At 42.5% G+C, this 23,712-nt stretch overlaps 1 protein-coding gene across 1 annotated transcript in view; it reads left to right on the top strand.

Annotated features, from left to right (window-relative positions):
- The first annotated feature begins 1,102 nt into the window (after window positions 1-1,102).
- The window catches only part of KLHL14 (kelch like family member 14), a 56,456-nt gene continuing 33,846 nt past the window's right edge, over window positions 1,103-23,712 (top strand). Inside the window, exons 1-2 of the mRNA XM_079302832.1 lie at window positions 1,103-2,688; window positions 16,500-16,621. Coding sequence (XP_079158958.1) covers window positions 1,358-2,688; window positions 16,500-16,621 — 1,453 coding nt within the window. The 5' untranslated portion in view covers window positions 1,103-1,357. The remainder of the gene's footprint in view (window positions 2,689-16,499; window positions 16,622-23,712) is intronic.

Raw genomic sequence — 23,712 nt, 5'->3', positions numbered from 1 at the left:
TTCTTTCTTTCGCTTCTTCTCTCTCTTTTTTTTTTTTTTTTTTTTTTTTTTTTTTTTTTTTTTTTTTTTTTTGAAGGAGCGAGCAAACCTTTAAAAAGGAAGGACAATTGATTTTTTTGGGGGGGAGCTTAAGTGAACCTTTACTTTGGCAGCTGGTTGTGGAGCAGGTAAGTTTCTGGCCTTGTGTCTAACCGTCTCCGTGCATTTTCTAGTGCCTCCTGATTTGTTTGTGGCTGGGGGAGAGGAGAGGGGTGTTTGTGTGTGCTGGGTGGGGGGGCAGTTGTGTAACGAACGCGTTTGCAGAATAAACTCCGATTGCAAGAAATGGGCAAAACGAGAAAGAAAGAAGGGGAGGGAGAAGAGGAGGAGTGTGTGTGTGTCTGTGTATGTGTGTGCATGTATGTATGCGTGTGTGTGTGTGTGCGCGGCGGGGAGGGGGGGATTGACCGGGTCCACTTAAAGGGAGAGGCTCCGGGAGGTTTCTGTAGCCGGCGGCGGGGCGCGGAGCGGGGCTGAGCGGCGCCGGGGCAGGGGAAGCGGCTGGAGGGAGCCCCTCGCTGTGCCGATAAATGGGGCGAGGCGGGGGTGAAGGGAGGCACAGGAAGCCCAGTACCGGCGAGAAGCGACCGAGCGCGCTGCAATGGCAGGAGCAGGTCTCGGCGGGATCCCGCTGAGGAGGAGGAGGAGGAGGAAGAGCGGCGGCGGCGCTCCGCGGGGCGGGATGCGGTCAGCGCGGGTCGGTGGCTGCGCAGCCTCCGCAGGTGCGGCCGCGGCTCGGGGCAGCCCCGCCGACCCCCTCCCTTCGCCGGGCCGGGCACGGGGCCGGGGGCGCGGCGGGGTCCGGCCGGGCCGGGGGGCCGCCGGGCATGGCCCCGCTCCCCGCCGCCCGCTCCCGCCTCCCCCGTCCTTCCCCCAACTTGAACTTCACGTAGTTACCGGAGTTACGGCCGCGGCGCCGTCTGCTGCGGGGAGAAGCGAGCCGGGCAGGACAGCGCCGGGCGGCCCCTGGCCGGGCCCGGGGCTGCCGCTTCCATCCCCCGCGCTCCGAAGTGTCGCACCCCCCGCGCTGGGCTCTGCCTCGGGGCCGGCCACTGCCGGGCCCGCTCCGGGCACGCCGCCCCCGGAGGAAGCGGGTCCTGGCGCCGAGTTGCCAAAGCGGCCGGAGGGCAGCGGGGGCTGGCGGCGAGCGGGGCGGGCAGGGCTGCTCGCCTGCCCGGCAGAGTTTCAGTCACTTGGTAGTTTCTCTGGGCGTCGCGGAGTTGGGGGGCGGAGTGGGGGGGAGTGGGGTGGTGGTGTTATTTGGGATGTGTTTGATTGTTTGGGAGGGGGGACCTGGGCGGGTGGCTCAGCTTTGCAAATGTCCCCGGCTTCCTTGCTCCTCCCCTGGAGAACTGCCCGGTTTGCACCGGGAGGGAGGAAAATGGGGGTGGGGGTGAATAGGGGAGAGGCAATAAAAAAAAATAATAAATCTCCAGTAGCCCTCCCAAGTTGCGGCTCCTCCGAGCGAGCCCGTCCGTGTCCCGGGCAGGGGGGGCGGCTCGGCTCGGCTCGGAGGGCACAGGGGAGCCCGTCCCCCGGCTGCGCCCCCCGCCACCTTTGCGCACACAGCCGGGATGCGCCCTCCGGGCCTCTAAAGCTCTGTGTTTATTGTTGTGTCGTCCCGTGTGTCCCCCCACCCCGCTCTCCTCCCCACCCCTCTGCCCAGGTTGGAGGAGGGTTTAAAAGGCAGGTGTGCCGGAGGCCGCTCGCCATGTCCAGATCCGGGGACAGGACCTCCACCTTCGACCCCAGCCACAGCGACAACCTGCTGCACGGCCTCAACCTGCTGTGGAGGAAGCAGCTCTTCTGCGACGTGACCCTGACGGCCCAGGGCCAGCAGTTCCACTGCCACAAGGCCGTGCTGGCCTCCTGCTCCCAGTACTTCCGATCGCTGTTCTCCAGCGGCGGCGGGAGCGGCGGGCACCCCCACGCCCTGGGGCTGGGGCCCGGCGCCCAGGACGGGCTGGGAGCTCCGCCGAAGGAGCCGCCACCGCCGCAGACGCAGGAGGAGCCGGGCACCCCATCCTCCTCCCCGGAGGACAAGCTGCTGGCCAGCCCGCGGGCCATCAACAACCTGGTGCTGCAGGGCTGCTCGTCCATCGGGCTGCGGCTGGTGCTGGAGTACCTGTACACGGCCAACGTGACCCTCTCGCTGGACACGGTGGAGGAGGTGCTGTCGGTCAGCAAGATCCTGCACATCCCGCAGGTCACCAAGCTGTGCGTGCAGTTCCTCAACGACCAGATCTCGGTGCAGAACTACAAGCAGGTGTGCAAGATCGCCGCCCTGCACGGCCTGGAGGAGACCAAGAAGCTGGCCAACAAGTACCTGGTGGAGGACGTGCTGCTGCTCAACTTCGAGGAGATGCGCGCCCTCCTCGACTCGCTGCCCCCTCCCGTCGAGTCGGAGCTGGCGCTCTTCCAGATGTCCGTGCTCTGGCTGGAGCACGACCGGGAGACCCGCATGCAGTACGCGCCGGACCTGATGAAGCGCCTCCGCTTCGCCCTCATCCCGGCGCCGGAGCTGGTGGAGCGGGTGCAGTCGGTGGATTTCATGCGCACCGACCCCGTGTGCCAGAAGCTGCTGCTGGACGCCATGAACTACCACCTGATGCCCTTCAGGCAGCACTGCCGGCAGAGCCTGGCCAGCAGGTGAGCGCGGGGAGGGGGCTGCGGGAGCGGGCAGCCCCGGCGGGCACGGACCCGCGGGGCCGGGGCGGCGGGAGGGGCGGCGGCGGGGCGAGCCGCCCGCCCCCCGCACCGCCAAACTTTCCGTCCCCTCCCCTCGGCCCTCTGGCCGCCCGCGCATTGGGAATCTGCGTTTGGGTTTTTTTTATTTTGACCATAATTAATTGTTTTTTTTCTCCCACGATGTTATTCCTTAACAAGGAGTTATGTCTTTAAACCGTAATAGCGAAGTCCTAAATCTGTTATTTTTGTTAATAGCTGCATCGTCTGTGCACACCCCTGGTATTGTTGATGTTGGGGTGATGTCCCTGTTTGTACGTAGAAACTTGTGACTTCATAGTCCTTAAATCTATGACATGTCAGTTGTTTTCTTTTAATAAGGTAGCAAATCATGATGTGAAAGATTGGTGATATGAAGCTGGTGTTAGGAAGTGAATGCAAAGCACATAGTTTAACAAGGAGCAAACATATCCAAAATGTTTTGATCTTCTCTTAAAACATGTTTGTACTTCATTCACAGATAGAAAGATAATGCCTTCTTCTAGTGTTGGTATAATAAAGTGGCATGGTAGCCCAGAAATCAAACCACACTTTGTATTATTCAGCTTTTTAACTAATAGGTGCATATTAACTAATGATTTGACAGCAACAAGAAAAAAACTAGTACATTAATAAGTATTTTAGATAATACACTCAATTAGCATTAATGCAGAGGATTCTTTAGGCTCTATGTAATGGGCACTCATATAGTTTAACTTTGGAGATGATGTACCCTCTTTTATTATTTCTGGCTAACTCACTGTTAGTGTTCTGTCATGCTTATCATTTTGCTGTCCTACTGATTTTCGCTCTGAAATCAAAAACATCAAATACAACTATTTTGCAGCATAAAGTGTTTCTGAGATGCTGCTGTTGTGAGTTGGTGTCTACCGTTTGCATTTCAACACTCAAAAGTGATGACTTTCAAACATGCAAACCCCACAAACTCCTCAGGCAAGATTCTGCCACCGGGGGCAAGCTGCTGCTCGTGTCCTGGCGGATTGCTGAGATACCAGCCGGCTTGGTTCAGTGAAAATACCTTTCCAGCTTCAGTGGTCCATGTCATTTGAAGGATATGTAGTGGTGTTCTGACCACTGAATGCTTACAAGTGTCATGGATGCTGCAAGAATCTGATACTGCTGGTGCTGGGAGCTGGCTTTCCCTGTGAGTGGGAACATACACGAAGGGATTACACTTTAGGTAGTCCTAGGTGACAGTCTAAGTTGCACTTACAAGACACTCCAAATACCACAAACTACTTTTTTATTTGTAATGGGTCTGCATGTCTGTGGCATTTCAGACAGTGGTATTTTTGAGACTCTTAACCACAGTGGGTGAAAACATGTTGTCACTTTCCCAACTTGAATGTGTGTCTAATAACAGCCTTGTAACTAGCTTCTCTTGATGGGGTTCTTTAGTGGCAGTGAAATGGGAGCAAAACCATTCAGATTTATTTATAAGCAGGCATTAGAACTTACTCCAAATGTTCAAGTGTTGGAGATGTTGAACTGCTCAGTAATGCAGAATGAAATTGCTATATTTTCATTTTTGGTCTTGGACGATATTCCTGGAAATTCATAAAGGTCATGAAGGCCCATCTTTGAATCTTAATCACTTTAAGATTTTGCCAGGCTTCCTAAGTACAAATTCCTTCTTAAACATGAAGGAGGAAAAAAAAAAAAAAGAAAAAAAAAAATACAGAGATTTCCAGATTTGTCTTCTCTGTTACTCATAGTTTCTCTAAAGTAGCAATTTTTTGTGATTGACATTCATTCATTAAAATTTTATTTTAAGGAAGAAAATCTGCTAAGAGTTCTTTGTAACTTACTTGCAGAAGGAGATCTTAAAAGTAACTAACACTGAAGTACATGTGCAAATACATAAAAATTATTACACAGAAAAAGACTTCAAAACTCTGATTACTTTTTTCTGTGAGTAATGGTGACTTTGGTAATTTGGAATTTAATGAAAGGTCATTCGCCAGAGATTCACAAGTCTTTAGAAAGAGATTAACTGTTCCTCTTGTGCAGTGTAATAGCTCCTGCACAGCACAGTAAGGGCTGGTGAGAAATGCAAGCAGCCCAGTGCCATTGCCACCTGCTTCCTGCATGTTCAAGAAATGAGAATTGCACTCAGTGTTGGCATTTGGCAATAACTTTTCAGCATTTTGAAAAAGACCCCTTTTTTTTTTTTTTTTTTTTTTTTTTTTTTTTTGTAAAAGCTACTTTAAAAAAAAAGGTCCATGTTACATATCCATATGCACACTTTGGAGTACATTAGCATCAGGTCTACTTCTATTTCTTAATGAAAATTAATGTAATGGGAAGCTCAAAATATGCTGATTCTCCTCTGATACGTAACTATAAAGTTAATCCTGTGGTCTGGAGGAAAGATTTGAGTTCACAAGAGCCAATCTGTGCTCTGTTGGCAAAGGTATTTATAATGTTTGTGCCACAAATGCAGATCCTGCAGTGCAAGTGATGCTGGGGCTAGGAAGTACCTAAGTTGTCTTTTGTGCTGCAGTGAAAAACACTGTTCACCTGCAGAGAGAGTTTTTTTCATGATATTTCCTAAGATAAGGTAATGCTTCACTGTCCTGATGTATTTTTGTAAAATTAATATTCAAGGTACAACAATTAAATGATCAGAATTTTAAAAGTTGAGGAATTATGTTCCTCACTTGTGAGCCTTGCTGTACACCATGAGGTTTAGGACTTCACCACAGGGTGTGGGTGTTTTGGCTTTGATTTGACATTTAATCAGGTGTTCAACTCTAAGCAAAGTTAGTGATAGTGTTGGCTCAGTGATTCTCACCAGGGCCTCAGCATACAAGCTGCTGTTAAAGCCACTGGAGACACAGTCAGTTTTGATGTCACTAGGAAAAATCATAGTTGATTTCAACTTGGAGTGGGGTGAGTGACCCTGAACATTAGGCTTAAGTTATGTTTGTCTCTCCCTGAAAGAGACACGTAGCTCTGTGCTGTATCATCTTTTGTAGTTCTGGGAAGAAAATGCATTTAGATAGAGGAAAGTTCATATTCCAGACATTTATTTGACTCTCAGATCTTCACCAGAGTATCGAGTTGATTAAAACATTTCTGTGCTTTATTGTGTAATATAATGTATTTTATGTAATACATGATAAGTATTTTTATGTATTTTTAAAAGTTTGAGGATAGAGCATCACCACCTGCAGCTCCTGTAATCAGCAAAGTGTGTTTGGGCTGGTTTGCCCCTCCCAGGATCTGCAAATACAGCTCTGTACCTGAAGGCAGAGGGGACTGAGGGAAGTAAAACTGAGAGAGAGGGGGAAATGCAGAAAAAGAAAGGAGTTGAGACACCCCAGGTGAGAAATGGGATATAAGTAGCGGAAGCAGGAAAGTACAAATGAGGGAAGAGGTGAACGAAGGATAGTTTTGAAGGGAGAAAAATGTGAGAATGGGATACCAGACAGGAAAGGAAACTAGCAAAACAAAAAGGACCCTGGCAGATGAAAAGAAGATAGGGAATGAAACAAAAGGGGCAACACCAATTCTTGTCAGAAACAGCATCTGTTGTCAATAACAGCTGAGTATTGCAGTTTGTGGAAAAGCTTTTTCAGATTTGGAGGAGGAAAAATGGATGAGGATCTACCAACTGACATAACATAAGAATAGTCCTAAGCAGAAAATAAAGGATTAAAGAGCACAAGAGCAAAGAGGGAAATAAGGAGATAAAGAGAGAAGGAGGCTAAGTCTGTCCATGCTGTTTTATGGTTTCAGCAAAGTCCCAGCGTGTAGAGACCCAGCAGTTTTTCTATACTTTTGCTCCCTGAACTACTAGATGGGGAGATTAGCAGTGCAAATTCTGGTCCTGCTAAAGCTAATTGTAGAGGTGGTTTGGTTTGCTGTTTGGTTTTTTGGGGTTTTTAATTTAATTTCAGTGGAGAGAGGGTATCATCCAGACAGTTTGGTGGTAGGCAATATTAGTGAAAGTGATAGCAAATTAAACAGTGGCAGGTGATGAAGATGATATGAACAGTTTTCATTCAGTAGGAAGATGATAACTGTTGATGAAGAAGGAAAATGTAAGGTAATGAACAGAATGAGACAGTGGCATTTATGTGGAAGACATATATGCCTGGTCTGATTTACTTTCTACAGAGGAGATTAAAAATTTGAAGAAACCAGTTACATCCCTTGGCAATTAAATAATTTCCTTCTTTTATACACTATTTGTCTCCAAATCTCACAGACCATAGTTCAATTTGACTTCTTTTTCTACCGGGATTTTTGTAAAATCTCAGCAGGACATGTTTGGTGGTTGTAGAAATGTGTTTTTTCATTGATATGTACTCTGTGTTCTGGTTACAACCACCTACCTGTCCCTTTGTGATCATAACAGCAATATTTGGATTTTTAACTAATATTCTTATTCATGATTAATTGCAAGCGAAAAATACCACAGATCCTGAATTTACATCCTGATTAAAAAACATATCTTAAAATGTATGTGAATTACTAATTTTTGCATTACAGTATGGATGAAGTGGATGTGAGGCTCTGGTTTGTTTTAGTGAGCTTTAGATCAGTTTTTTGTGCCTGAATTAATATCAAGAAATTGTACATGTGCCAGGACTCTGAGCTGAGCTGCAGAAGGGAGACTGACACATTAGAGGCTGTGGGGTAGTGAACCACAGACCTGTAGTCAGTTTAATCCTGGTTAGTCTCACCAACTTCCCTTACTTGCCTCACATGCATTTATTTGCCGTTGGAGACAAGCTCATGCTGAAGTGTAAGTGCAGAGATGTGGAGTTTCCTAGAGGGTGGGATGCCTGGGGCTCACATTATGGGCAGTGGAAACACCACTGTCCTAAGAGGACTGCTGTGGGTCAGGAAAGTCCTTGTGTCTCTTTGAAGACACATGTGTCCTGGCTGGTAAAATACTTGAGAGCTGCAGAGGCATAGGTGATAGCTATTTTTTTGGCTCAGTTGTAGTATTTGTTGGGAGAAACATCATTTATGAAGAGCATTTAATTGCCTTTTTTATGGACAACCCTCTTTCCAACAGCTGCAGGTGAAGAAGGGTTGCCAGACACTTGCCCTGCTAGCCAGTTTCCCAGTCAGAGGGACTGCTTGGAATAGTGTCCTTTGTGAGCTGGAATAGTGCCCTGATTTATGTCCTTAGATGATAGGGCTCTTCCCCAGATCCCAGCTACTAAACTTTATCTGTCCCCTCTCTGGAATCCTCTGTTACCCCAACTCCTGAGTCCCCTTCCCACCAGCTCCCAACCTCACACACACACACCAATCCCCACTGCTCCAGAACTGTGCTACGCCTTGGCTTTGTCACTCTGCCTTTTCAGCACTTGAAGCATCTTCAAATACCTGCATCTCCATCTCCAAACCCTTTTTCTGAGGGGAAATCTCACTGGATTTCAGAACAGCTTTGTTCTAGAGGGAAAATTAAGTTTAAAAACAAGTAATCTTACTAAGCCACTCAAACTGTTGAGAAAGTGCCTTTGAAAACAGGAACTTCTTCCTCATATGCTGGAGCAAAAATGCCACTTTTCACTACCTGTGACAGTTTATAGCAGCTTTACAAGTCATGCAGGTCCCTAAAAGCAGAGCTGTCCCCCATGAGCTCCTGTGCTGTTCTTGCCCATCTTTTGTCAACACAATCCATTTCTGTCGTGTTGGAAGTGTATAGGTCACGAATAGTGCAGAGCCTTTTAGACAAGGAAATCCCACTTCAGACAAAAATCCTCCTGGATTTCAGACAAAAATCCTCCTTTTACTAATGGGGTGCTGTAGTGTCATAGTGTGCATCAGACATGCATGTCTTGGCTACTGGTCTGAGATGTTTCTGTTCACTCTTTGCCTGATGTACATGCCCTTCATGAGGAGAGCAAATAAAAATGAGAGGATCTTAGAGGGCATGTTGTGGCCTAGGGTCGCTACAGGTTTTTCTTTATAGCAGAAGAATATGGAGGTTCTGAGTCTGTAACTGCTGAGCAGTAAATGGAACAGAGCTGTGATGGTGTAATTGTTTGGATTAGTACTTGAAGACAAAGCACAGGGAACCTGGGGGGTGAGGTGAGTGAGGAGAGCTAACATAGAACACAAACTCAACAGAAAATAGTTTTCCAGGGAAAATATTTGGTTCTGTTAAACTCATGTTATGAAAAAATCCCTATAATTTCTAAAACCACTGTTATGTCTTTTCAAACAACTCCTGTGTTTTAAAAATCCAAGATGTTTTCTAAATCAGAGCAAGGTTAGTTATTATCCTTTGCTCAGCATAGCCTGAAAAGACAGAGCAGGGAATAGGAATCCTAAAAGAGTTTGAGCTAGACTCCCCTGCTCTGTAAACATCTCTCACGCTGGTTTTGTTGAAGCAGATTCTGTCTGGTATTACACGTTTACCAAGAAATTGAAGACTATGGAAAGTTGAAAACCATTGGTAGATACTTCCTGGCATCATTTTTCATATTTGCTGCCTCCCTGAAATTTTCTCTAAAGACCGTCATGCCTAGTACTTAGTAGTCAACACTTGCTGTATTCTTGGAAAGCAGACAATAAACTGAGCAAATATTGTCAGCTGCCAAGTTCAATGGAAGCAGACGGTTTGCAGTGAAGCTGGAAGTAAATAGAAGTTGGTGCCACAGTTGGTTCTTCCTGCCATTCCCCAACTGATGCCTTCTTTCAGCAAAAAAAAAAAAAACCAAACAAAAAAAACCAAAAACAAACCCAAACAAACCAGTGGAAAAGGTAACAAGTCATACCTTGAGTGAGCTGGCAGCAAGATGTGTTTCTTTCCTTTGGCTTCCTAAGGAAAATGAGCCTCAGCTGGAGAGAACACAGCCTGTGATGCAGAAACCTTCTGTTGACATGGACATCAGATGCAGAATTAAAAAAAAAAACAACAAAAGTACTTTCTTGACTTTTCACAGTCTGAAAATCAAAAAGTAAGAGTTGGTTGGAATTTCCTAGGGGAAAAGAATTAAAGAGATGATTTGATGACTTTGAAGCATTCTGTGAAGCGTTTGCATTTTGTAACCTCTGTCAGGCCAAAGGAATTGAACCAGCCAACAAACCAAACCCAAAAAAAGGCCAAACAAAATGAGATGAGGAAGGGAAAGCAATTTGCAGAAGCACTTAGCTTTGACATTTTCTTTATTTTTTTGTATTCAGGATAAAGAGAATTACTTAAAAGTTTTTTAGAACTTGCATCAGTGAGGAAAACCTGTTGTTTGAGTAGCTTTACCAAGAAGATCCATGACACGGGAAGTTTTGTGCCTTATTCACCAATTTGCTTTGCAAACATTGCTTTGAATTCATCTCCCTTACAAAGCTCCAGATACTCAGTGGCTACAAGGATGTCTTTAGCATTCAGATCTGGTAGTGCAAGGAGGCAAAGATGAGAAGGACACTCACTCCTCTGTGTTCTTCCCAAAGGAGCACTGGATAGGTGTCACTCTTCCAACATAATTGCCACTGCTAAACTACCTATTACATCAGAGGCTTTTACCCAAAAAGGAGGGAACACTGACTTTAAAAAATCTTCCAGCCAATAGCTGGAAGCTAACTTTTAAATATAAAGATCAACAGTGGGATTGGTTTTATAAAGAATAATGGGGTTTTCAGAGCTTCAAACGGATTATAAGTTAATGCAGGGGATAGAAAATTGCCTGACAACTTTTGAAATAAAGGAGCCTTTAACTTTTAACTTTGTAACAGTTAAGCATGGCCTGCCAGATAAAACATTCAGTTACCCTTAGACTTCTGCTTTTAGAAGCAAAAGGAATGATTATTGCTAATGCAAACATTACCTAATTATTTTATTTTATTTTTATTAAGTATTGGACAAAATTTAAGAAAAAAATTCTAATAGAGTCAGAGAAGCCAACAATCAATGTCTGCAGCAAATCATTCTCACCTTAGTATTTGTCTTCCTAAACTTCATTCTGCCAGTGGTCAGCAACATGTATTATATGAGCATCATCTTCAGTGAGCATTACTGTGAGCTCTGCTGTGATGAAAAGTGGTCCTTGGGGCCTTCTGCCAAACATGCCTACGTGGAAAATGAAAAGATGAAAACCAAAATCTTCATAAGACTTGTTTCCAGTTTTTTTTAGTATTTCTAGAAAGTTTTTTTGCATTCTTTCTGGTGTGCCTGGGGCAATAGGTGCAAATTAGAAGAGGAAAAAAAATCCATTCATAAAGCAACTACCATACATTCAACAGATTTTTGAACGTTCTTTGAACTGAAGAACTAAACAGTTTATTGGACATAATTTGCAAGAGACTTTATTGTGCTTTACGTTTTGACAAAATCAGGATATTCTTAATGTCTTTACTTTATCCAAAAGGAGAAAGACATGCAGGACTTGGTCTGTGAGAATTTAGGCCATTCCCCTAGCAGTGCTGTAGGGCTATGAAGAGATTCTCAATGCCTGTTCACCTATAGGTTATGATGTTTGTTAATTCATTTTATGTGATAACAAAACCTCATAAAATTCCTTTGTCCAAAATAAATTTTACATTGTACCTTATGGCTTTCATTGAGTTCATAGTTAAAGTCCCAGATAATTAGATTTCCTCTCTATTAAACATGTGTTACTAATCATGGCTATCTTTGCAGTCAACTATGGAAACCAAAATCCATTTAAATAAGCAGTTTTCATATGACACTTTTGTTGCACTGAAATGCCCATCCAGGAGCTGGGAAGGTAATTGTTGAAGATCACGTCCCATGCTCTCGATGGCAAAACATTTTTTTCAGTCACAGGCAAATGGATGCTTCCAACATTTGTTCAGTTTTGCAGACAGCAGCTAGATTGTCAAGTACATTTTTGTTGGACACTGTACCCCTTCAGATGCCTATTGAGAAGAAAAGGGTTTCTCGAGACCATTCTGGTTTCTGAAGAGGAAATTAAGCTTTTGGTGCTAACAAACAAAATGTCTGCAACTCAATTTTGATTTGGATAATATGTATCTCTTTTTCTATCACCTCTAGGTTGGTATCTAAACCTCTATGAAATAATTTGTCTCTGCTGCAAGTTACTACAGCCCCCTTTTCTGAGATTCTTGCAGTTTATTTTGATAGTATCACTATCAGACTCCAGTCTCTCAAATCCTTTGATACAATGAGATATGAGAATGTCGGTAAAACTCACCACACATTCACCTGCCCTTGCTGGGTCTATGCTGGTCTATGCTGGTCTGATGGCTGGTTTTGTTTGTGCCTGGTGGCAAACACCTGGAGTTCAGCTTGACTCTGCTGTGTTTGAGGTCAGTGCTGAAGCAGGAGCAAGGATGCCATCGTATCTGAAAAGTCCTTGCTCTGAAGAGCTGCCCGGCTCTCTCCATGCTCAAAGCCATGGTGGTAGCCTATATGGAAAGTTAATTAATTATCCAGACTTCTGGGTTTACTATAGCCCTGAGTTAAGAGAAAAGTATAATTGAATACTCTTTATTTTTCCCATTGATGACCATGATCACTTGTATGTCTTAGGATGCATTTCCCTTCCTGATGTGTAACACTGCACTGCATGCATTTAGAACCACATTTACAACCACTTCATGGTTGTATTATTTCCTTTTCTTTGCACTCCCTAATGCAGAGAGCAGAGCCTTAGTGCATTGTTTAAAATCTGGACGAGTCTGGAGCAAACCTGTTGTTGAGGCTTGTTTTCTTGCCAGCTTTTGTAGAATGAACTTATACTAATTGCCCAGATAAGGAAAACCCACCAGTGCAAGATTGATGGATATGTTAATAAAGAAAAACAATGTGCAAGAAGAGTATTTCCCATTCATGTATTTTCTATTACCATGAGGTTATCAAGGCTGCAAAAGAGTAGGAGTGGTTGTCAGGAGTTTTGAGGTCTCTTACAGCCTTTTCTGCTGATTTCTTGTGAGTTTATCAACTGTCTTGGTCTCAGCCTCTTGCCATGAATATTCCTGGTTAGTTTAGACCATGGACTGGTCTGAGTTTTAGAGCTGATGGGCATCTGCTGCTACTTTTGAAGTGAGTAGGATTTAGTTATGTTGATGGGTATCTCTGAAAATGAAGCCACTTCTGTGAATACTCAGATTCCTGGGTTTGTGTGCCTGAGGGAAACTACACAAGTTTAAAAATGTTGACTTTGAAATATACTTTGGGTTCCAGCCTTGTAAGTAGACAAAATAAATTTCACACCACATGAGGTACCCAGGAACTTAATTAAGGTGAATTAAGTGTTTTAAAATCTTAGCCGAACAGAAGCTGCAAAGTGTGTGCAGAATAATAACAACACGTGCATGTTCATCAGTGAGAACCAGAGTTCTGGAGTCTAAGTAATGCTTTCAAGATAACATTGAGATAAATTTACCTCAACTTTTTTGCCATGACATCAGCCTGCCTGTCCAGAGTTTAGCCTTCTCTGACCAAGACCCACTACTGTTAATTGAGCACAAGGTGATCATAAAATCCTTGCTGGGGACACTGAACCACAGTATGTAACTGAATTGTATTAGACTGTAAAATAAGGACTGTGGGAAAAACAAACGTGTGTCAGATATAATGAAGAACATTTCACATTGTAATCTTGAGTTATCCTAATAACAAACATGTAATAATACAAGAAAGGAAGAAGCTTTTTCTTGATCTATGTGTTAAATATATTTTTTAATCCTGTCTTCATCATAGTGTTCCACAGAATTACATTTTTATTAATATTTGGAAAAGTTTTGTTTATATAAGCAGTGGTCATTCACACGTTTTTCATATTTCAGAATGCATTGTAAGATTCTAACACTACTGCTTAGTGCAATATGAAACATAAGTATGACATAATAAAGAAAATCTTTTTTCAAAACCTAAATTGCAGCATTTTACATTAAAACTTAAAAACCAGATTTGGCTCCAAGGAAACATATCAATTTAAAACCTGCATGTCTTTAGCCACTGTATTATCTTTACTTGGTTCATTGGAAGAGCTCTCAATGCAGACTAATTAGATATTTTGAGTATAAGTACCCATCTCTTTTTTCCATTTGAAATTTCCCTGTGCTTTTGGTAGAGACTTTGCTACCTCTTAAGTTCTTACTAAACTTTCAGTGAAAGTCTCTGTTCTCACTACTTCTCATTTTAAACATATTTTAAAAATTAGTATTTTTTAAGCATACCAATACAGCAGCACTGCTCCTTCTCCAGAAACAGTAGCTTTTCAGGCTGTTTAGCTGAAAAAGTAATGTTAAGGATAGTTGCAACTGCCAAAGTCTGGAAACTCAGAGTTATATCTGACATTTCATTCTTCACCTTAGCTATTGAGCCTTGGCCATTCATTGGATTTTCACAGTGCTTTGGAGTTAGAAGGGAGTTTTACAGATGAAAGATGAAAATCAAAATAAACTCCTTTATCAAGTAAACCTTGCAAGGGCATTCTGAATCTTACAATGCACGGGGAGTTGATTGTGATATAACATACAACACAGGAGGGTTGGAATAAACAATTTATTCTCTATCGTTAGGGATGGCCATGCATAACTGACTTATGGCTCTGGTTTGCTCTGCCACTTGTTACATGTGCAGTCATCCCTAACTCATACCAAAACCAGTTTATCATACTCCCATGTTGCATAGTTTTTATCAGATGTTCTCTCATTAAAAACTTTACTGGGGAGACTGAACATTAAAAGACACTGGCAGTGCTTTAGTGAGCTTTCCCCAGAGCTTGGTCTCACTGTGGAATCTGTGCTGACAGCGATCACGAGATGGTTCCTGATATCCTACACAGCCACAGTCTGCTGGGCAGGTTACAGTCCTCATTTGGCAGCACATAGCAGGTGCAGTGCAGGCATCAAAGGCTGGCTTGTCAGAAAGACTGAAGGACTGCAGGGGCTCTTCCCAAGTCAGGGGACAATCAAGGAGTAGGACAGCATGGTACAGTGTCACTGCCCCCATGGCTTAACTCCTGCTCCTGCACCGAGGGTTTTGTGTCATCTACTGTCAATTAATGACCTTCTCTGAGCCCTAAATCTGTTTAAAAAACAGATAAAGCCATATGACAGATAGTTCCCTGGCCATCCTTGTCTCAGATGTATCTGTAGCCTACAATTGTCTTTGGGACAGCCATTTGACAAATTTTATTCTGGAGCATTGTGTGGATGCAGCCCTCAGCTATGTGTTCCCTTCCTGAAGGATGTTTCTTGTGGTTGGTGCATATCTACAGCACGGTCTAGTTCATCTTGCTCACTCTTCTCAAGAGGAGATGCAGTCCTGCTGCCAGTGTAAGTCACTGGGTCAGCAGCACATGTTCTAGGCTGGAGTGAAGCCATGAGTGTGCCTCAGTCATGAAGCTCCCTGCTGGAGTGCTCTGCTGGGGCTGGAGCTCCTGGGTGGTGCTTTGACCCCAACACGAGCATCTCTGGTGGAGGCATTTGTTCCTGGTGTTCTGTGCCTTTCTTGGCTGGGGTGTTTGCTGCAGACTGACACGCTGAGTGCTGCACAGGTGTTGTCATGCCTGGAAAAATGGTGCCTTCCATCAACTGCATGGTCCTGCTGCACAGTCATTCATATGGATGGATGTTTTCCAGGCTACGTCACCTTCCTACCTAACAGGAACATTTTGAGCCTAGGCCTTTATTTCAGTGTTATCTCACCCAAGCTAAGTATAGCTGGTGAAAGTTCAATTATATGCAAAGTGACTATTAAAGCATCAGGGCTCATCTGGGGGTCTGGGCCTCCCCTCCAGTTTTCACTTACAATTGTGCTAAATCCCTTAATGCTGCAGAGAAATCGTACGTTCATCAGGTGGGGCATTGGAGGCCAGGGTGCAGATAACCACTTTTACTGCAGATGAGACATTGCAGTCCTGTTCTTAAGAACTGCCAGGCAGATTGGGAATCACGGTCACGGTTAATAGCAGCGAATTGCCAGCTCTTGATGGGTGGGTAGTCACTCCTTTCAGTGGTTGCCCCCTGGGGGAGAAGGTAGAAAAACAGAGGGAGGGAATTAGAGTGACTTTGCACAGTTGAGCAGGTTCATGCCGCTGGATCAGTGGCAAGCATTGGCAGGGCTCCACTCTGGGGAGGCTCACAACAACATCACAGTCTCATTTTTACCAATTGGTGTTGCTATAGCCAGTGGTGCACAGGGGGAGAGCAAAGACGAGGGGGGGAGCCGGGGGGAAGAATGAAAGCGAGAGTCTGGACTAAATTAAACAAACAAAAGTGCTTGTAAGTAGCATTTAACCCATAACCATTAGCCCAGTGCTGCTAATTGTACTAAACTATATATCTGAAGTTCAGTGTGTGATTAAAGAGTTGGCTCACAAACTCTCTGCATAACCTTAATTTTTTCAAGGTTCTTTGAGTGTAGAATGGCTTATAATAATGATTTTGACTAATACGATTTTTGACATGCAACTTTAATGCTTAACCTTAGTACAACTCCAGAGCATTTCATGTGTATTCAGCTGTAAAGAGTGATGATTTAAAGGGATAATATAAGAAAAAGGTCGTTCTAGAATGAACCTCTAACAAATTGCATAAAGGAAGCTTATTATTCCATGAGTAGAGAGATACGCAGCTTTTCTGATCATTTTTCTGCTTGGTTCAAGAAATTGTTGAGACATGATTGGGAAAAGAAACACAAAAAAATGAAATAGAAAACTGCAAGCAGTGAACATTCTTTTGATGGTTATGATTTTGTTGCCACTAAAAATGCTCCTCAGTAATGTGGTTGTTCATCTTTCCTCTTGTTTTGGGTGAAGAATTCGTTCCAATAAGAAAATGCTGTTATTGGTTGGAGGATTGCCTCCCGGACCTGACCGGCTACCCAGCAATTTGGTTCAGTATTATGATGATGAAAAGAAGACGTGGAAAATACTGACAAGTAAGTGGTTTATTTTTGTACAGTTGTCTTGATGAATTTAAAAACATGGTTAATCAAATTAGACACTTTATTGATTTGTTTCTCTTCAGAGATTTGTTTATGTATCACAAGGGGCTTCACAATGGAGCAATAAATTGAGATTGCAGAAGATGCTAATTTTATAATAGGATAGGCCTAAATTAACATTGGCTTAAAATCATTCCAGTAAGTTTTTTTTTTAAGTAAACTTGTAAGTCTTTCAAGCTGCGACATGAACCCATGCATATTTATGTATATATGAATAAAATCTGGTTTAGGAAAAAAAAAGGCAGTTTTTTCAAGACATTTTTCTCAAGAATCAGATCCCTGGTAAGCCATAGTACTAGAGCACACCTTTGATTCTCTTTTGCATTTTCATTTCCTTCTTCCAGCTTTATCTGTTGTCCACAATCATTAAAGAAAGGTTTCCTCTGTACTACCCTGCGTCCATTGCTGACAGAAGCATTGGTGGAATATATCAGCTACAATAAACAGTGCATGGAGGCTGCTATCACAAAATTCTTTCCCAGCTTCTTTTAATAGTGGATTGGTTTTAGAGTAAGTATTTTGCCTCGAGCATCGAGATTTGGAACTTATTGTTATGTTGGTTGTGATTCCCACTCTGACTTGGTCATGGAATCAAATCATAGCTTCTTGAGTGCAGCAGGCTGTGTGTGCATTAGTCCCCTTGTGGCTAAACTGGCTGCATTGGTCAATAAAACTAAATTTTAACTGTCAAAATTGCCCAAAGCAGTATAGATAAAATAATAAATGAGCAATTTTGATCCATAAATCAAAACCATACTTCTAAAACTGGACAACTGGTAAAACCTGGATTTCCTATTAGACCTGCTTTTTTTTTTCCCCCAGTAAAATACATTTTACAGAATTTTGTTCTTCTCCCTTATCCAAAGCCCTGTAATGGCATACATCCACATTATTATTACGTGCATAGGTTAGGATGAAAATTGTTTTTAAATTGCTATGATGCAGGACTTGAAATAATGCCCTTGCAGACTGATTTTTTCCCATGGAAGATTTAGGAGCTTTTCACGAAGTGGTGCTACATAAAGACTGTTTGGGTATAAATGACCTGAACTAATACTTGAGTGTGTTGTGTAAGAATGACAATTACAGAAGGTTATATGAAGTGTACATTATAAAAGTTTACAGCATCTGTGCTAGGGAATATATTATGCTTCACATTTTTCAGAATAATGAGTTATGATACCCACCTCTGTACACTACTTTTGGAAAATTCTGAAGATGGTAAGTCAGTGAAAAAATCAGTGATACTGCTTAAGGCAGAATTGTCCAGGTGATTTTTTCATTTGCTGTGTCTAATCCAGTGGCTCAACAGGAGAGGCAGGAGGAATGGATCTCTTGCTTCAAGATCTGAACTCTCAACTGAATTAAAGTAACAAGCTTTTTTCTGAATCCTAACTAACTGTAGCTTGTCAGATTTTTTAAGAATGTAATTTAATCAGCTCCTGGTTATTTACATTGTATTGCAGTCTCCAAGACTGTGGGAAACTACCCAGGGACAGGATACCTAAATGCTCTGGTTAAATGTCCATTCCAGTGTTGGAGTAACACCAAGTGTCTATGGTGGTGTTGAGAGATGCTTCAGAATAATTTTATGTAGAGAATTTAGTCTTTTCTGTTTACCTTTAGAAATAGGGAAGAAAAGTTCTCTTTCCTTTATGGTAGTGCACATAACATCCTATGCTGCAGTTAAAAACAAGTTACAATCCTGGCCCGTGTTCAAGCACTTGCTGCTCAGCACTGAAAGTCCTGAAGGTCCCAGGATCTGTCTCAGTGGCTGAGACAAGAGCTGTCAAATACACAGCCCTCTCTTGACATGAGTAACCCTGTTCTTGCAAATCCTGCCAGGAAAGGATGCCCTCTTGGCCTGGGCTGAAGTTTGAAGAGCATGCAGGAGAATGCCTGTCTTTTCACACTGAAAAAGATAAAACATTAACAAGCATTATTTCTTAGAAAATATTTTACTGCTCACAAAATGGTAGCAATAGCTATTAAAAAAACCCCTAACCAAACAGTTAAAATAAGATTTTCAAGTATCCCTTTTTTTGCTAATTTAAGAGAGAATGGGAGATAAGTCCAAGTAGATCTGTCCTTTCCGTGAAACACTGAAGAACTACAGTGCAGGAGTGCAGGGACTTGAAGATCTGGGTCTGAAAGTCTTAAGGAAGACAATAAACTGTACAAGCTTAAAACATAGTGGTGATTCAGTGCAGCCATGGTGTGGTATCAACATACTAAGACATTTGGAGGGGGATTGAATTTAAGCACATAGTTCTATCTTTATTTATCATGTACTTTTTTGCAATTTAGGAAGGAGTTTTCTTTCTTTATCCTTTCACCTCTCTCTCAATCCACTGTTGTCTTAACAGACATACTCAATCAGCAGCAAAGGCAGAAGATTTTTCTTGTTTGGAGTTTTTTTTTTCCACTTATTTAGATAGTGCTTTCAGTCCTGACATTGCAGTTCATTCTCAACTTGTCAGTGCAAATGAGGGTTTTGCTCCTTAGTGAATAGGAACAGAGCAAAAGCTGTGTCCTGCTCATGAGGTTCTGTGATGGGAAGAATTTCAATTCCTGTAGTCTGGTATTTCAAGATGTTCTATTTTATTATCACCTTAGGTGTATTTGATTTCTTCCTGTTACAAGTTTTTTCTTTAACCTTCTGGCCACCAATAGGCTCTCCCACACAACAACAAAATGCCACATTTTGCTCTTAGAGGCTTACTGATCCAACGTAAGCGTGCACAGAAATTCCCCCTCCCTTCTTCCAAACCCATTTATATTCCTCGTTTTCTGCTCTCCGTGCCAGTGGCATTTGGGGGTAGGGATGGTGGGAAAGGAGCAAATACTCAATCCTGGGTGCAGTGGCAGGGCCATTGAGGAGGAGGTGGATGAGAGGAGCCTGAATCTCCTCTTGTCACTCTGCACTGAGAGGAGCCCCAGCAGTTACTGTCAGGGTTTGCAGACCCATTTGAGAGGGGGCTACTTACCTTTCCTTTTTCTTTCTCAGCACAGAGAGTGGCTCACTTCTCAGCACTCAGTCACATAGGGCTCTGTGTCCTGCCTTGTGTGATGCATAAGGAGCAGGAGAAGATCAGCCATCAGGAACTACTGACTCCATGGCACTGCAGCTGCAGCTGCAAGGACGGGGGCAGGTGGAGCAGCACGAGCTATCGAGTATGACAGCTCAGCAGAGGAGCAATCTCATTTTGTTCCCTAGACAAGACTAGATCTATTGGCAGGGGATCCTGCCCACCTCTCTCTGCCTGGATAGCCAAAGCACCAAATGCATCAGTACTAATGGGAGTAATTCTAAAGGTATCAGGAAAACAACTTGCCTTGTTCATAGACCCAGGAGAGGAGGGGAAGCATGCACCCATTTCCAATTTTTTAATGTCATCATCTATAGGCAAGAATGCCATGGCTCAGGGGATCGGTAGATTTTTCACAGTCTAGTATTACTGTGTATTTTTCCTATCTGGTATTTCTCAGAGAGTTATTGTTTATATGTTGACAACATATAGAGGTAGAAAAAAGAGGGGAAAAAAGGAGTAAATAAGTGACATTCTACAAACATTTTTTACCACCTAGTTTTGCTTGATATGGACACAGTCCTAATCTGAGAATATAAATAATATTATGCATATCATAATGTGCACATTGGTGTTTGATTTGCAACACTTATTGCACAGTTGTGCCTGAGCAAAGTCGAGGTTTTTAGAGACTTTGTGGCAAAGTGCAGAAAATATCTTCACTGCGTGGTTTCTTCTCCAGCTTGCCTACATGTGCACAAACACCAGTTCACTTTTTAACTGGGTGCCACATAGGTCACATAGAAGCAACAGGCTACCATTACCCAGTGACAGAAATGGAACAGCTGATGGGTGTGTGGCAGTCCTCAGTAACAGCAAAAGTTCTGCTCTGTTAATGGGTTTTCATTATTTCATGATATTTTGTAGCCTTCAGAACTACTTACTGCATATGGGGCAGGGAGAGGGTCTCTGTGTCAGCACCTCATGCCTCACTGCTCAGAACCAGCCACTGCTGCTTGGGTTTTAATTACCAGTTATGGTCCTGCCAGGAGTCTGTGTTTAATTCTAGAAATCCTTTGGTTGTTTGTTTTAGCTGCAACATTTAAGTTTAATTAAACTTTAAGGAAGTGAAACTGAGTTTTTCTTGTTAAAATTATTCTATAATAATTGCAAAATCCAGAGCCTATAAAGATTTTTTGTGTTAAGAATTGCCTAGCTTTCCCAAAAACCCTACTGCTAAGGCAATGATGTATTACTTTCACTTTCATTATATGTTTTTAATCAGAGCGTGACTTCACACTAGACAAAGCGATGCTTTATGCATGGTCTCCCTTGTTTTTTGCTAAAATCTTTTGACATGATTAATTTTACTTTAATGCTTTTGTCTTGTTGTAGTGGTAAGGATGATGGGTATAAACCAGGGCACAAAAATACATGCTTTTCTGTCATAATGCTTCTAAGCATTTAAAAATATATTAAATGAAAGAAAAAAGCATCACAAGAGAATGATCTAACTGGAATTAAATTTCTTGCTATGTGAACAGAGAATGCAAGAAATAAATAAAAATGATGCAGTCATTGTTTTAGGTGAGGTTTTTTTGTGTTTTTTCTATAGCAATTTATCCATCTGTCTGATTAGAAGCAATGACTAGAAGAGAAATTGTGTCTTACAGGTTTCTAGATATACAGCAATTCCTTGCTTCAATCTAAAATTCCTTTTTCTCTGAAGCACAAAAGGCAAAATGTTGCAAGCATTACTGAACTCTTACATGCATGTTCCATCCATATGAAGCTGCAGCAGATACTGTTTTTATATCAGTATTTTCTCAATAAGATGTTAATTGTTATGTTGCTTAACTTGCCTAGTTCACCACATCATCGGGGTAAACCACAGAGAGAATTCAGTGAATGTCACAATAATGTCAAATGTATGTATGGGCCATAATGCATTCATGCTTAGGGATTGAACTAGGTTTGGATTTTAATCCAGTGTAAAAGCCAACATCACTGTCTAATGAGAACTGTCACATGTTTTTTTGGGAAAGACAGGGGAATGTCCAGAAAGTTGCCAGACTGGACAGTTTAGTCAGGATGACCAGCATCGCTTTTGAGGCTTCTTCTTCTCCTACTTATCCCTTGGTATTTTTTTTTTTTTTCAATTTGTCTTGGCCTTCCTGCCCTTTGCTAGGTATATTTAAGTCAGCTGTGTTTGGTCAATGTGTAAAGACAAACAATGAAGCAGGCACTCACTTTGATTTCCTTCCCAATCCCTCCCCTTTCTGCCAGCAGCAATCACAGAGTGTTGTTAAAGAGTTGCCATCTTCACCTGATTCCCTGACCATAATGAGCAGCCAGAAACCCTTCCATCCTTGATACTCTGATAAAGGCAGTCCAGCTTTTCCTTCCTTCCCCAGGTTGGCTGTGCTTTCATTTTTACATGAGGCAGTCCCCTGCAGGTAGTCTGGTCTGAATACAGCATATGTTATTTCTTTCATTTTGACTTTTTAAATTGCCCTTGGATATGTTCAGTGACAGTACAGCAGTCCTCCATCTTAAGTAACAACATTTTTTCATGTCAGCCAGACATACTGATGGTTCTTAAAACCCTTTGAACATCATTAGTTATGTACTTTATCCAAAGGGAAGTCAAGTAAAAGGGAAGTAGAATGGTTTACCTCAAAGTCAGCATCCAAGAACCCAGGTCACTCCAGTCCCCAGCCTGCATTGTTTCTGCTGGAATAGCTTATATTTCTTTTCTCCATGTTTTCTTTGGCAGTTCTATGGTGCTAGGTTGTATCAGCCTTTCCTACACTGAATGGTACTTCATCTTTCCCGAGCAAATTAATAACAAAACTCATGGTCCTCTTTTTCTGAAATGTCTTTGGAGTCTCTGAGAACTTCTCAATCCTTCATGTGTTGGAGTGTTTTATCCAGTTTTCTATTTTCCAGGTAGGCTACTTACAAGACAAACAGTATGATTATAGCTCACATCAGAGGTTCTTGGGAGAAATTTTCAAAGGCTTAAGTGTCAGTTTGAGTACTACTAGATGCCTAGCACACATTGTGCCTTTGGAAATGTGGTGTCTTTCAAGTAAATACATTCATCTACTGTAAAGCTTTTACTTTTTTGAAGAATGATAGTGTATTAGAAGTGAAGTTTCCTCCTTCAATTTACCTCACAACAGCTGGTAACTGAATAAAAGAAGGGATGTTTGCAAAAAATGTATGAAATCAGATGGATAGGTTGTCTTGATAAATGCTTGTTCTAATTTCTTTGTCCCTCTCCTTTATTTTTTTGGTACTTGTGAGAATAGTGCACACTTATGTTAGTCAAAAAATGTGTCCTGGTGAGCACTTCTTGGCAGCCCTGATAAATTTAATCTCTCCTACTCCATTTATCCAGCAGTTGGAGATGCTGCAGCTTCTGCTTCAGTGCTGTGTCAAGGATGGTTTCAGCACTGCATTGAAAAGCTTGAGCAAGCATTAGCATATTGCTAAACCAGTAGTCTTTATATTACCCACTAGACAGGTTTAATAAATGTGGTGGATACATGTAGAAGTTGTACATGTGCATGTATGCACATGCTTCTGTGTATGTTCCTTAAAGAATTATATGGATTGCACTGAAAACTAATTTTAAACATAAATTCCATCTGTATTTTTCATCCTTATACTTAGACCTTTTATAAGGCTCAGAAGCAGGAAAATATGGTCACAAAGGAAGAAAGATACACACAGAACTTGGCTGATTCGTATGACTATCCAGCTTTGAGCCTGGATTTAGGAGATTAATTCAAGGTGGTCATACACAGTGCCAATAAGCCACATGTCTTACATGTACAGGGAAGTAAGAATATAGAAGGGAGGAACAGAAATACAGTGAAGAGAATTTTTTTTGCATGTGACATGGCAGAGGTTAACCACAGCTCCCATTCTGAGGGTGATGCGGGGGAGATGAACTGTGCAAGTGCCATTAATGGCGCACGCCTGCGTATC

Source organism: Erithacus rubecula (genome assembly GCF_903797595.1).
Source record: "Erithacus rubecula genome assembly, chromosome: 3".
Lineage (NCBI taxonomy): Eukaryota > Metazoa > Chordata > Aves > Passeriformes > Muscicapidae > Erithacus > Erithacus rubecula.
The sequence above is the reverse complement of the archived record's forward strand: the minus strand, read 5'-3'. Positions and strand labels throughout refer to the sequence as shown.